This window comes from Arvicola amphibius, chromosome 12 (assembly GCF_903992535.2).
Source record: "Arvicola amphibius chromosome 12, mArvAmp1.2, whole genome shotgun sequence".
NCBI lineage: Eukaryota > Metazoa > Chordata > Mammalia > Rodentia > Cricetidae > Arvicola > Arvicola amphibius.
Genome location: NC_052058.2, coordinates 32,989,931 through 33,005,075, shown reverse-complemented (window position 1 = coordinate 33,005,075; position 15,145 = coordinate 32,989,931). Strand labels below are relative to the sequence as shown.

General features: G+C 46.5%; 1 protein-coding gene across 1 annotated transcript in view; it reads right to left on the bottom strand.

Annotated features, from left to right (window-relative positions):
- Nucleotides 1-5,104, bottom strand: part of Arhgap22 (Rho GTPase activating protein 22) — a 121,097-nt gene extending 115,993 nt beyond the window's left edge. Inside the window, 1 exon segment of the mRNA XM_038349245.1 lies at nucleotides 4,827-5,104. Within this exon segment, the coding sequence (XP_038205173.1) occupies nucleotides 4,827-4,860 (34 nt within the window). The 5' untranslated portion in view covers nucleotides 4,861-5,104.
- Between the last annotated feature and the right edge of the window lie 10,041 nt (nucleotides 5,105-15,145).

Genomic DNA, 15,145 nt, shown 5'->3' with positions numbered 1-15,145 from the left:
AACAAAGAGCAACGGGGAGAAGGTCAGCGTATCTGGGACGTAGTGTGTGAGAAGTGGCTGGAAGGGAGCTGGGCTGTGCAGGGACACTCAGAGCCATTGTCAGAAGTGTGGGTTTAATTAATAAGAGCAGTGGAGACTGCTGAAGGATTCCTAGTTGAAGGGGGGGGGGCGGATGGAGAAGGGTACAGGGTATGATTTACATCTGGGGTGATGGTTTTGACCAGATTAGAGGTAAGGATGGCTACAGAGGACTCAGCCTGAGACAAGTGGGATGTGCAGAGAGGAGAGCGCTTTGGAAGGCAAGCTTCAGACCTGTGCGGTGGGGCAGGCCACAGCAGTAACCATTAATGTGGGATGGTGTTCATGGGCCTCGAGGAAGCTGCATCAAGACTGTCAAAACCATCATGACAAGCCCCATGACCGCAGGGTTGTAGAGATGCAGTAATCCTAGGGGGATCAGCTCAAGAACCACAAGACCTAGAGGATGGGGATGAAGCAAGCCCGCGTCTTGCGCAGAGAAGGGCCTGGTCCCAGCGCTGCAGGCATCTAGTACTTGCCATGGTGCAAGCTGAATGACACAAGCGTGGCAAGTGTAACATGCAGCCTGGTCTCCGAGCTTCCTCCCGACTGTTCGAAACCACCCCATAACTCCGAGGAGAGGGGGGCCCTACCTTGCGTTTATTTTTCTATCTTGAAAAGAAATAGCTATTCTATCCGCGTCAAACAGCGCATGGTCCTGTGTCCTGCTGTGGAGGGTTAGTAAATGCAACTGTTTTTTCTCCGGTGAAAACTGGCAGAGAGACAGGGTGAGCTGCGTCGTCCTTTCCCAACCTGGGAACAGGGCAGTAGCAGGAACACGGGTCAAGGGGAGATGAGCCCACTGGGGACAGGGTATCAGGAAAGGTGCCCCCTCTTCCCAGGGAACTTAGATCCAGGGACGGTACCACTTGCTTTTACTGGTCAGAGCTTCATCAGTGTGTGTGTGTGTGTGTGTGTGTGTGTGTGTGTGTGTGTGTGTGTGTGTCTGTCTGTCTGTCTGTCTGTCTGTCCCATCTGCCTGTAACTTTTTGGAAATTGAATCCACTCAAGGAAGGACAGTTGACCTACTTTATGCTGTGATTTGGATATGGTTTCTATCAAAACACATGGCGAAGCCCAGTTTCTCCATGTGACAATTCTAAACGGTGATGGTTTTGAGCGCTAACAGTTGCCGAGGCTACCTCGTAATGAAGAGATTGATGTGCTTCCCAAAGAGTGGGTTAGCTACGGTAAAAGCAGGTTACGGTGCGCCTAGCACCTCCACTCAGACACTTACATCCTGCTTCCACACACGTTCACTCCAGCCTTCTGCTTTTTGCCATGAAGTTCTCACTGGGAGCCTAGCACACGCTAGTACCATGTTCTTAGCCTTCTAAGCTATAAGTCCAATGGCCTTTTAAACATTGTCTCCTTTAAAATATACTGATTTTTATTTTTTATAAGGGTGCATGTAGAGGTTAGTGATTGGCTTTGAGGAAACTGCTTCTTCCTTTCCACCATGTGTGTTTCGGGGGTTAAACTCAGGTTGCCAGGCTTGGCAGCAAGTGCCTGTACTTGTTATCCCTGCCTTGCTTCATTCTACACTACAGCCTTAGGTATTCTGTTATAGCAACAGACTAAGACAGTTCCACAGTGGGTAACTGACAGTGTGGCTTCTGGGAAATTCTTAATCCTCACACCTCCTCCTGTCCCTACAAAGAGATGACAAGGGCACCCTCCATGGTCATGGGTACCTTCACCTGCTCCTTCAGGGTTGGCCTGGTTGAAATTTGCCAAAACGTTAGCAGCCAATGTGGCTTCTGAGAAGGGACCCCAAGGAGCCCAGGAGGTATCAATATCCCAGGGGAGGTGCTTTTCAGTCAGGCCACAAAGCCCTGGGAGCCTGTTGTCCGGGTCTGAGTCTATGAACTCTTCTACAGAGGAAGCCTGATCTTTTCCAAGTGACACACACTTGGGCATATTTTCACATAGGCGTGGCCTGCGTCTAGTTCAGATGGGGGCTGGACAGCAGGGCTTGGGGTTTGTGAATGCGAAGGCTCTCAAGTGGTCATGGAGACCTTGTCCTGGAGCTGAAAGTTTTAAATAGGAGAGAATTTTGATGAAAATTCTTCCATCTGCCAGTGCCCAATTTCTTTGAGGGACACAGATGTTTATTTCCTAACATGCTGCAAGTCTAACCTGGTTTATATATATATATATACACGCATACACAAACACATACATACATACTACATACACGCATAAATACCACACACACACAAATATACACACACCGTATCATACATATGACACTGGGAGAACTACATGTGATGCTGCTTCCAGGCAGCTGCATAGTCTCCCTCTGTCATCCCGTCCCTGCTCAGTCCCCTATCATTCCTCAGCTTACAGATCAAGAATCATAGCTCACTTTGAGCACCTCTTGGCACCCTGTGCATAGCAACCTCTGTGTAACTCATGGTCTCCGAATGTCTCTCTCAGGACTTATGGTCAGACAGTGTTGTAGGCGAGTGATTCCTATATTAATGCCTGAAAAACTACACTAGAAACTTAAACTTGTCACATGATCCTCAACCTTGGCACTGCTGGCATTTGAGATCAGCTAATTCTGGGTGGTAGGCCTTATCCTGGGCCCTGTGGGTGTTCCGCAGTATCATTGGCCACTACCTACAGGATGTCAGCAGCTCCCTTGGTTAGAACGGTCAACAGATGCCCCCAGACATTCCTGTTCCTGAAGGGAGGAAGGGCTGCTGTTCATGGAAAGCCACTGAAATCAAATATATAAAAGAGGTTTGGTGGGGTTGGGAGGTGGCTTGGTGGCACTAAAGAGCTGGTCATGCAGATATCAAGATCTGAGTTCAGATCCCTAACACCGTATACAAAGCTGGCCACAGTGGTGTGGGTCTGTGTGCTGAGGGTGGGGGAAAGAGGCAGACCTCTGGTTAACCAGTAGAGTTCTGGGTTCAGTAGGAGACTCTGTCTCAAAGAATAAAATGAAGAGCAACAGAAGAGACCCAAGTCGGTCTTTTGCCTCCACAGGCATGTACGCACGCACACGTGCACACACAAACACACACACACAGATACACACATAGATACGCACACACACAGACACACACACGCGCGTACACACACACAGATACACATGCACACACACAGTAGTGAAGTTTGGGGTTCCACAGACAGGCTCCTTTGCTGAGGCACTGGTCTCGTTCCAGACCAACAAGATTCTACAGAAATATAAAAGGTCTCTCATGAGCATGTAGGTCACGGAACCAATCCAGAAGCTGTTCTCAAAGCCAGACATTAATTCTAACAATATGCTTCTTTTACCCACCAAAAGCATTGTCATTTTAGCAGGCGATCAGATAATTATTAATGGAGTCATCAAAAGCCTGTGTGTATTTTTCTCTTAGGACCAGCACATGCCGAGTCCTCATTAGCCTCACGTGACTACTGGCTGTGTCTTCGGACAGAAGAAGGAAATGGCTTGTGGAGAGGGGTCCAGCCCAGCTCATCTTTAGCCCATGCCTTCACCTCTCAGCAGAGCCAGGCAAGTCTGTCCTCCCTCATTAGGCTCCCACTTACCCTACATCCCAGCAACCTACAGGGGAGTCTGGATGGCACTGAACACACACTGGGAAAGTCACCAAGTGCCTCCAATCTGCTAAAGAAATGGGGCACCCCTGAGGAGGTACAAGGATCCCCAGTGCCCCGACCCTCCCCCACAGCAGCCTCCAAGGAGCACTCCCATGCCCCACCCATCTCCCAAGTCCCATCTTTATCCTCTGTGCTAAGAAGGCAGGTTGTCCCAAGCACTAGCAAGCGCTGGTCATCTGAAAAGCTGTTCCATCTTTTTGTTTGTTTGTTTATTTTTTTGGGGGGGGGGACGAGGTTTCTCTGTAGCTTTAGAGCCAATCCTAGAACTCTGTAGACCAGGCTGGCCTTGAACTCACAGAGATCCGCCTGTCTCTGCTTTCCAGTGCTGGGGTTAAAGGCGTGCGCCACCACCACCCTGCTTGCTCTTTAAAGACAGGTATTTTCATCAGAAGTAGCCTTACTCCTAGCCAATAAGTTGCTGCCTCTTTTCCTGTCTAGTGGCTGGATCAGGAGGCTACATCGCTGGGATACTAGCTGATGGGATACTAGCTGAGTCCTGAACTACAGATTGTAATCTCTTGCTTTATTTGACTTTTCGTACCTTCCCTACCCCCACCCCGCCCCCACCGCCTTCCCAACATTGCAGTTCTGCTGGTCTTACTCTGGTTTAAGGTATGCAGGCGTGAGACTCACTCTACCTTTGCCTCCGGGTTGGCTGGGGGTGGAGGTGGGGGTGTGGGTGGGGCTGCTCCCAGCAAGCTGGCCTCAGACTTGAATTGGAGAAGCCTGGGTATGGCTAACCCTGGTAGGGTCATTTCAACTTTTACTGTGAGTGAAAAGTAAAGTTTTCCTCCAGTTGCCACCTGTTTACCCATAACGACAGGGTGGCTGTAAATCATAAAATGTAGGGTGGAGGTGCTCACCGCCTACACACTTTAGACAGCTACTGCCCTGTCAGATCGTACAGATCTGATCTGACACCCCCCCCCCCCCCCCCCCCCCCCCCCCGAATCTCACCAGAACTACAGGCACATAGGCTCACGCAGACACTCACTGCCCAGGTGCCACAGACCTAGGATGCCTTCCCCCACCTGTACCCGGGCAGGGCACCTTCTTGAATGTCCTCGCGTTTGCCAGGGGAAACACGCTGTGTGCCCAGAAATCCGAAATCCACAGAAATTTGTACTCACCCCTTCTGGCCTGTCTGATCTTTGGGCTCAGCATGCTGCAGCCGCCTGGCCAGACTCGCTGGGCCGATCATGCTGCCATCCGTTTCCCTTTTCTCTTCTTTTTGGCCAATGGCCCTTCATGCCTAGCTTCTTCGAGACCCGGGGGCCACTGGCGACACCCCTTCGGCTCCCGCTCCTGGCTCCGGTTTTCCTTGGACTACATAAATCCTGATGCATTATTTATCCATTCCAGAATTAATTTCCATCCAAGCGGACCATTAAAGTCACAGTGATGTTTGGTAATCAATCACTGGCCAGGGCGGGGCCCGTCCGGCTATCGTGTTCTCCGGGCTACCCATTCCTGAAGGAGGAGGCGGAGTCTTGGGCCTCAGGGGCGGGCAGGTGGGTGGGGCCATCTGAAGCCCAGTGGAGACTGCAGCTGGCTACAGGTCCCCAGGCACTAGAGATCTGTGCGCCAGCCGGCCTGCGGCTAAGAGGGCGGAGGACACACATAGCACCATGGTTGGCTGGGCTAGCACGCCCTACTTCAGACTAGGGAGTGGTGAGACCCCTCCAGGCCCGCCCAAGGGGCCAGGCATCCCAGCTCACGGCCTTTCTTGGAAGGAGCAGGCATTCTGCCATTGCTCACATCCTCAGCAACTCCACTATCAGAGAGAGTCCTGCTGAGGCTATCGACCACCTCCGTGGTAGAGAGAAACCAGTGCCTGAGCAGGTTTCACAAAACTTCCCGAGTTGAGTAACAGATCTCTGCTAAGACCAGCATAATTCTAACGGGTACATACTGGGCCCTTTATTGGGCCCCACCTCAACCCTCTAAAAATTCTGTACAAATGCAGTCACAACCATGTGTTCCACTCTCTCCCTGTTGCCTTTTTTTTGTAGTTGTTGTTGTTGCCCATTTTGAGGGGGAGGGGGAGAGGTGTGGTGGGGAGGGGCAGAGTCTTGCTATGTAGCCTAGGCTGGTTTTGAACTTTTGAACTTTTGATCCTTCTGCCTCATCCTCTTGAGTGCTGAATTACACACAGGTCTTTTTATACCCTGGCTATTCTATAAAGACTGTTTCTCAAAATACTCCAGTTCTGACCACTGCATGGTTAAGAGCTCCCACCTCCAGAGTGTCCCATGAACTTGTAAGGTTGTGATTCACCCCACCCCACCCCCGCTTTAATATTTCTATGAACCTCATGTTCGCTGAGTCTCAAATGTCCCACTGACACTTAATCAACTTCAGCAGCTGCAAGAGAAGCAGGGAGACCTCTGCAGCAATCCAGAAAAGGTGGGAGAGTCCAACCTCAGTTGGGGGGGACCACTAAGAGTGAGAGGGAAGTCTGCAGGATGTGGTAAACCCCACATCCAGTCAACAGGAGGAAGAATAGACACGGCAGGCTCATACAGCTTCAAGCCAGTTCTTCTGATCTTAGGTTACTCCTCAGATGGAGGAGTAGGGATCCTGACATGACATCCAAAGCCTTCCCCAGGCCTTCCTTCCTTCCCCTCTGTCCCATGCCTGTCGCTCCTGTGGTCCTCCATGCAGGTTATACAAGGCCCCTGTATGTCCCCTTTCATATGTGGCCCCTCTCCCATGACCTGTGCCTCTGTACAGACAGTACCCCACCTCTGGAAACCTTCCCTACATTGCTTTAGCTTCAGAGGTCTTGTCTTGCCATGCTTTTAACTCCCCCCGCCACCCCCCCCCCGCCACCATTGTGAAACTGCCCTAGTTCTACCGGTTGGGGGAGACATTAAGCACTTTTCCCCAAACCCTCACACACTTTCCTAATCTTGTCCTCCTAGCTGCAAGCCCCAAAGGGCTTCATGAAATGCTCTGTGGGGGACGGTGTGCACAGAGGATGGGGAGATGGCCCGGTGGGTAGAATGCCACCATGGAATCACAAGAATAAGAATCCAAATCCTTAGAGCCCATATAAATCCTGGGTGGACATGGCAGCTTGTCTATAGTTCTAACACTTAGGGGGTGGAAACAGGGGATCCTGGGAGCAAGCTGCTTAGCTAGACTAGCCCAGTTGGCAAGCTCTGGGATCAAGTGAGAGACCCTGCCTCAATATACTAGGTGGAGATGATCGATGCCCCACGTTAACCTCTGCCCGCCATACCCCGGTACATACATGTGTACCCACATATATGGGAATACACATACATGTACTAAACACACACCAACACTCCGTATGGACAGATCAGAAACACCATTGCATGGTTCCTTTCCTTTAAGGCCAAGCACAATCCAGACCAGGCTAGGACAGAGCCCACCCAGGAAGGATGACAGAATATGGAGCTGGACAACTCACATGTTGACACCAGGGTCACGGGGCAAGTCCCGTGGCCGGTGACAGCATCTTGAGCAATCCGGAAACCATCTGTGAGTAATGCAGCCTGGCCAGTGTTCCCCTGAGCCAAGGGCCAGTGAATGCCAGAGCCTGGGTCTAGTGCTACTCACGATTGTTTGGCTTAAGAAACCACCTCCAGGAGCTCTTCCTGTGCAGCTGCTTCCCGAGGACTTGAAGTCATTGCTCTCATCTGCCTGCGTTGCTGACCATTAGAGAAGGAGAAACAAAACCACAGGCTCTGGGTTCAGACTCAGAAGCAAGCCTGGAGAGGGCTGGAACTAATCTGGTTGGGACCACGGGGTCAGTGGGTGGAGGGCAAGCTGACTCTTCAGTTTTCTTGTCCTGACCCCGGATTCCGTTCCTAGTCCTTCTGATGCAGGATTCGTGGCAGCACCTCAAAGGGGCTGTAGTACACCCCCCATGCAGCAGTGGATGTTGGAAGCCTCCAAATCCTTCCAGAGCTTTTGGGTGACAGTGGGGACAAGAGCAAGGCTATGGGGTTTGTTGAATGTGAAGACTTCGAATAGCTTGTATTTGAAGAAACAGTGTTATTGCTCCAGGTGTAAGTTGAATACCAAGAAAAGGAAATAGGGTCAGTATGGCAGCAGACACTGGGAGTGCCCACTCCTTCTGCCTGTTTCACAGTGCAGCCCTTACCCCCACCCCTACCCCAGCACTGTAATTCCAGTGGCTCTGCTTTACCTCTGCTACTCTCCTGCCTCACATCCTTCAGCATTTTCTTTCTTTCTTTTTTTTTTTTTTTTTTTGGTTTTTCGAGACAGGGTTTCTCTGCAGCCTTTTAGAGCCTGTCCTGGAACTAGCTCTTGTAGACCAGGCTGGCCTCGAACTCACAGAGATCCGCCTGCCTCTGCCTCCCGAGTGCTGGGATTAAAGGCGTGCGCCACCACCGCCCGGCGTTCCTTCAGCATTTTCTAAGGTCTGCTCAGGAGCAGGCACTGAAAGGCCTGAGAGGACTGAGAAGGACAGAAGTCTCCAGAACCACCTGTTAAAATGCACATCTGTTGATGGAATACCTGCACATCAACAGTCAGCCCAGAGCCAGGGTGCTCTCCCTATTGTGGCTCTCTCCCTTGGCTGAACCCTGGAGACTTTGCAGAAGAGTACCTGCACACCATAGTGCAGCTCTTCTTAACCAGTGCACATACAGTCATCCTGGGGCTTGTGGAATTGCCACCTACATGCAGCCAGGGCAAGGACCCACTGCCTTAGAAGACAACTCCACATGTCTGGGGCTAGGGCTCCCGAGGTGACCTTTGCCTGCTGCCATCCCAAGAGAGATGCCTTCTTATGGATAGGTGTCTGTGTCAAACCTTCATCCAGCTAGAAAGAGCTCTAATGAGAAACAAACCCATTGCATGTAGAGCCACTGGTTCTATTGCATAATCTGTGCACAAAAATAAACAAAGGGGAGTGGGAGGGTTGGGTTTGGGCTGGACCAGTAAGCACTGAAAGTGGCATCTGGGATGGGAAACTTTTCTTTAATTTTCACAAAGATGCTGCATAGACAGTGGATCCCTGCTTCCCTGTTCCACATACTTCTGGATTTTAGATAAAAGCATGTCCTTGCAGAGGTCAGTGTGCACACAGTGCTGACCTGGCTCTCCAGAGCCTGCTCCCAGGCACCAGCACCACTGTTCCCTGCTGCGAAGAGGCCGCTGCCCGCTCCTTAGCCTGTCACTCAAGGCTATCATTTCTGCCTTTCCTGCTGCCTATCCAGTGGGGTTCCCAGCCAGCCAGCTGGTGTTAATCCGTAAGGAAGCTGATGGTTACATTTTCAGTAAGTTTGCAAAGCCACTAGTTTATGATGGGCACCGTCAGAAATTGAACAATATAAACCTGTAATTAAGTAAACAGTGTTTCAAAATTTATTACTTCCTAATCCATTTGAGTCATCCATATGGAAAATACAATATGTTCCCGCTGCCATGCTGATCCCCTGCTAGTTCAGCGCTATCATGCTGGGAGTATTCACAGTGTGGAAATCAGGCAACCCTGTAATTCAGAGCATAGGAACCCCCTTCTCTCCTTTCATCTCCCTCTGCCCCACGCCAGAGACCCCAGGAACCCTCTACAAGGTAGGGGAATGTGCTCCTCCTGCCCATTTACCAGTCCGTCTCCACGCCCTTCTCCGCCATCTTTACTGTGTGCCCTAGTCAGTATGAGGAGCTCCTGGTCTGAGCAGAGAATGCCAGGTCTCTATTGGAATCAGCCCCTCCTTCCTCTTGGATGTGCTGTACTGTCAGCCACCTACAGTTCAGTGTGCTTGAGCTCTGCCCAGAGTATATGAGTAGAAGGGTTGCGGTCATTCCCAGGCCTGGGATACAGCACTCTGGCTCCTGACAGCCTGCTGTCTGCTCAATTAGGATAGGGACACTTTGGAAGTCGTATGTAAAGGTGGTAAGAGCCATGCAGACTAAGTCCTGAACGGCTTTGTGGAGCTGAGCCCTCCCTGCCAGCCTGGAAGCACTCTACGCGCCTATGAAAAGCAGAATGAAGGCACATGGTGAGATTCGTTACACGGCTAGTCCTCTTGGTCACCACAGCTGACTTTCCACGGGATCTAGTTTCACCTGTCCTCTGCCCGTGAGATTCTGAAACATCCTCCAGTGTTAGTTCCCTGTTCATCTCCACTTGCTCATCCCTGAGGCTCTGGGGACCTTCTTCTACAAGGAGAGAGAGGGGGAGGGAGCAGAGAGAGGGGAGGGAGAGAGACTGGTAAGAGTATGCGCTCCTGTTGACTCCCATAATTTAAAATATTAATTTCACATAAATCATCAGGTTGGACTGAAGTATTCTTTCTAGATTTTAAAACTGCAAAATGGTGTGGGAGTCATCACAGGTGAACTTTTGGGCTGCTTTGGTGGTCTTGCTTTGTTGGTGCTACGGGCATGTCCTCCGTCTGTGTCACCTCTCCGCTCCTGAGGGCAGGCCTTCCTCCCTGCCTTCTCCCTCTGACCCTGTGATTCTGCCATCATTGGCCTTTAGTTGGTGCTGTCTCTGTGTTGCCTCCCATGCCACACACTGTCATAGCCGGGTCCTTGGAAAGGGTTCAGGGTCTTATATTCCCACTTTTCTGGGAGTGATCTATTTAGTGTCTTGGTACCCAAGTCAGGATAAAGATGCAATATCTGAAATCACACATTGAAAAACTGCCCAGACACACTAGACTAGGACAAGAGAGATAAGTCCAAAGCATGGAGGTTTGCTTACAAAGCCCCTAATTATGATGGTCAGTAAGTACTCACTGTCAGTTTGGAAATTCCTAGGAGACAGACCTCTGGGCAAGCCTATGGTTATGTTTCAAGAGAGGAAAAACTGAGAGAAGAAGACAGCCTCCAATTGTGGGCAACACTATCCCATAGGCTGGGATCCCAGACTAAATAAAAAGGGGAAAAGCAGGAGGCCAGCTGTGTGTTATTATAGTGATATTTTATTTATGCTTTAACAAATAAAGCTTGCCTAAAGATCAGAAGGGCAAAGCCAAGCCACTAGAGAACAGGCAGTGGTGGCACACACCTTTAGTCCCAGGATTTGGGAGACAGAGGCAGATGGACCTCTGTGAGTTCAAGGCCACCCAAGATCAATGTAGAAACAAATCCAGGTGGTGGTGGCCTATACCTTTAATCCCAGTACTAGGGAGTCACATGCCTTTAATCCCAGTCCTAGAGGGAAGAGAGAGGCTTAGTCTGCTTAGTCTGCAGCTGCCCAGCCTTGGTAGAGGTATGACTCCTCTAGTGGCTTAGATGCTTTGCTTTCCTGGTTTTTGGGTTGAACCCCAGTATCTGTCTCAGGGTTTTTATTATTCAAGCTACATGTGGTGCTCAACATTTGAGGTATGTATTCATGAAAAAGCTGTTTGCCTGAGGCCTTTTAGCCACTAATATAGGCCAGAGCTGCAATTGGAATCTAGTCCCAACTGGCTAAGCTTTCTCTCTCTGTCTCTCTCTGTCTCTCTCTCTGTCTCTGTCTCTCTCTCTCTCCACCTTGAGTTGTGGGCTCTCCCTGAAGCCCCTTCTCAGGTGACTGTCAAACTAGGCAGCTGCCTTGAAATGCAGTCAGGCTTTTTCTGTTCTCTGCAGCAGTAATCAGCCTCACATCTTCATCAACATTGTTGGGAGATTTCATAAGACAACTGGGAATTCTTAAAGGGAGGAATTAGTTAAAAGAGAGAGTTTCCCCCCACATTAAAAAAATGGGAAAAACCATTATAACAGAGGGATTTTGGTCTCTGTATGACGATATGTTAGACAGTTTGAAAATGGAATGATTCAATGAGAGGATATCTAATTTAGATTGGATTTATGTAATGTCAATTGTAAACATTATCAGCATTATGATTTTTGTCTTATTACTAAAAAAGCTGATTAATCTGAGTGCTAAGATACAGGCCTTGGAAAAATCTAATAAAATAGATCACAGAGAGATTCAAATACAGACAGAAGAACTTAATGGAGAGCCAATTTCAGTATTTCATTATACGAATAGAGAGGAACAGCCTAAGGTTTTCAGACAACCAACCTTAATATATCCAGTAACCTTACAGCAATTGCCAAGTGGCAGAGGCTCTGTTACAGCTAATTGGACACCTGGGCCATTGTTAGATTTTAGGAGATTCAAGGAAGCAATAGTCTCATATGGCATGTGAAACATTTTCACCTTTTGTGAAATAAATGTTAAACTCGTGGTCAATTTGTAATAGAATTACCCCTAATGTCTGGGAAGATTTGGTTAATGGTGTTTAAGAGACTGGTCCACAATTACAATGGAGTACCTGGTTCAGAGAAGAGGCTAAAATTATTGAACAATGAAGTTAGACATAGGGAAATCTCCCAAGATCAAATTCTTGGAGGAGACTATGCTACTATAGAAAGGCAGGCTGTATATGAAGACCACACCCTGGATTTATGCTGTGTAGTTGCTTTAACTGCTTGGGATAGAATTGGAGAGATAGGAAAGAAAATTGTATCACTTACTAAAGTCATGCAGGGCCCAAAGAAGCCTTTATGAATTTCTTACAAAGATTGATTTCAGCAGTAAACAGAATGATACCAAATTCAGAAGCTAGACAAATAATAATTGAAACTTTGACTTTTGAGAATGCCAATTCTCTATTCAAATAATAATTAGGACATTAAAGGCAAGGCCAGCACCTTTAGAGGAATGGATCTGAGGCACAATTAATATTGAATCTCATAACCATGATGATAAATGGATAGGAGAGGTGATTTCCAGAGATTGAGGTAAAATCCTAATATCAAACATTATAATTGTGGCAAACAAGGTCACTTTAAAAGGGATTGTAGACAGGGCATTTCTAGAAACAATGTTTTTTTTCTAAGAATAATCCATTAAGAATGTCCCTCCCTTCTGTATTATTTGGAAGATGTAGCAAAGGCAGGTATTGGACTAATGAATATAAGTTAATGAGGAATATTCATGGTAATCCTTTGCCATTGGGAAACCTGGTTTAGTCATTTCCTGCCATCATAGAGGAAACTCCTTCCCAGAGCAATTAAAGAATCTAATGTCTATTGTAAGAAGTCATACTCCTCTGGATAATAGCACAGCTATAGAAGAGATAACAAAAAATTTAGGAGAAACCATAAAGCAAGTATTTTGACAAACATCTCTAAATGAACAAAGACCAAAATTAAAAATATGAATAAATGACATTGTCTTTGAAGGTCTGGTAGACACAGATGAAGATGTAACAATAATTTCATCAGAATCTTGGCTTCCAAATTTGCCACTTCAGGATATAAATGTTCAGATTTAAGGGATCCAAACTTTATCTCAGGTAAAGCAGAGTGAGAGATGGGTCAAAAGTATATGACCAGAAGGTCAGAGACTAACATTAAAACCATATGTTAACATAGCAATGAGTTTGTGGGGATGTGAGTTGTTACAGCAATAAAATATTCAGAATAAAATCCTCCCAATCTTAGAAATAAACCATAAGTTAATGTCTGTTTCTGGGAATAATATTAGAAGGTTTTATAAAGAACAATCACCAGACATTCAGGTTGCACAAGAACAGGGCACACAGCTGCTGATATTTCAAAGGCACCAACAGTCCAACCTTTAAAATAGCTGACAGACAAACTTGTATGGGTTATAGCCTTTAATAACAGAGAAACTGTAGGTTTTAGAACAGCTGGTACAGGAGAGAATAGATGCTCAGCATATTGAAGAATCAGCCAGCCCTTGGCATTCTCCTGTATTTGTTGTTTAAAAAAATCTGGAAAATGGAGAATGGTAAGAAATCTAAAAGCTATTAATAAGGTGATTCAGCCAATTGGCTCTCTACGGTCTGACATTCCTTTGCCTTCTCTGTTGCCTAAAAGATGGCTTCTTATAGTTATTGATTTAAAAGATTGTTTCTTCACTATACCTTTACAAGAAAAGAACAGGAAATTTGTCTTCACAGTCCCTACTTGTAATAGTTCTCAGCCTGCTAAAAGATATCAATGGAATAGCCCTACCCTGTGCCAATATTTTGTAAGTCAGCCATTGGAAATGATACATAAGTAATTTCTTGAATCTACATTACATAGATGACATTTTGATATCTAATTCAAAAGTTGATACTTTAGAAAGAATTTTGAAGAAGTAAAGAAAATTTTGCCTTGTTGGGAATTACAACTTGCTCATGAAAAAATACAAAGAGGAGATTCTATTAATTATTTAGGTTATAAAATAGGGTTATAGAAAATTAGACCCCAAAAGATGGAAATTAGGAGAGATCAATTGCAGATTCTTAATGACTTCCAAAGATTGCTAGGTGACATTTCCCAGCCCATTATTGGGATCAAACCTGATGACCTGATTAAAGGAAAACTTAGGTGTTGACAAGGTCTTAAATAGTCTAGGGAATTATCAGCTGAAGCTGAGAGAAAATTGGCTTTATTGAAGAGAAATTACAGGAGGCACATGTGGATCATGTAGATCCAAATCTTAACTGAATTCTGGTCATATTACCCTCCAAACATTCCCCTATAGGAATTTTAATGCAGAAGGAAGATATTATCTTAGAATGGGTCTTTTCACCACATAAACTGAGCAAAAAATTAAATACTTATGTAGATAAGGTCTCTGAGTTAATTCTAAAAAGAAAATTGAGACTTTGTCAGTTACTAGGAATGGACCCTGCAGAAATTGTAGTACTATTCACTAATGATGACAAATCATGGGAGGAAAGTGAACACTGGCAAAGAGCTTACAGTAATCCTGTGTGAGAAATTAGCAAAAACTCTCCAAAAGCAAGAAAATTTGACTTATAAAGAGTGTTAATTGGATTCTTCTTTATGTTGTAAGGAACACACCAATAACTGGAGCACCGACATTCTATACTGGTGCAAATAAATCAGAAAAGGCGGGTTACAAATCAGAAAACTTACGTGAAGTAGAGCAAAGCCCTTATGAGTCTGTACAAAGTCAGAATTATATGCGGTTCTCATGGTACTAAGGGATTTTAAAGAACCTCTCTCACAGTTACTGATTCACAATATGCAGAAAGAGTTGTTTTGCATATTGAAATTGCTGAATTTATACCAGATGATACAGAATTGACTTCATCATTTATTCAAGTACAAAATATAACACACATACAATCCCATACATGTCTCCTAGGTCCTCTAGCACAAGGTAATGCAGAAATTGATCAATTATTGATTGGAAATGTGCTGAAGGCCTCAGAATTTCATAAAAGGCATCATGTTAATAGCAAAGGTTAAAAAAGGACTTTTTCATTGGTAATAAGCCAAAAAGATTATAAGGAAATGTCCTGTTTGTTCTTTATACAAGCAAATACCACTACCTGCAAGAAGTAACCCCAAAGGAATGAAATCTGGCAGATGGATGTGTTCCATTTTATATAATTTGGACAATTAAAATATGTATACCACACTATTGATAACTATTCAGGTTTGCAATGGGCAAATGATTTGAGTTCAG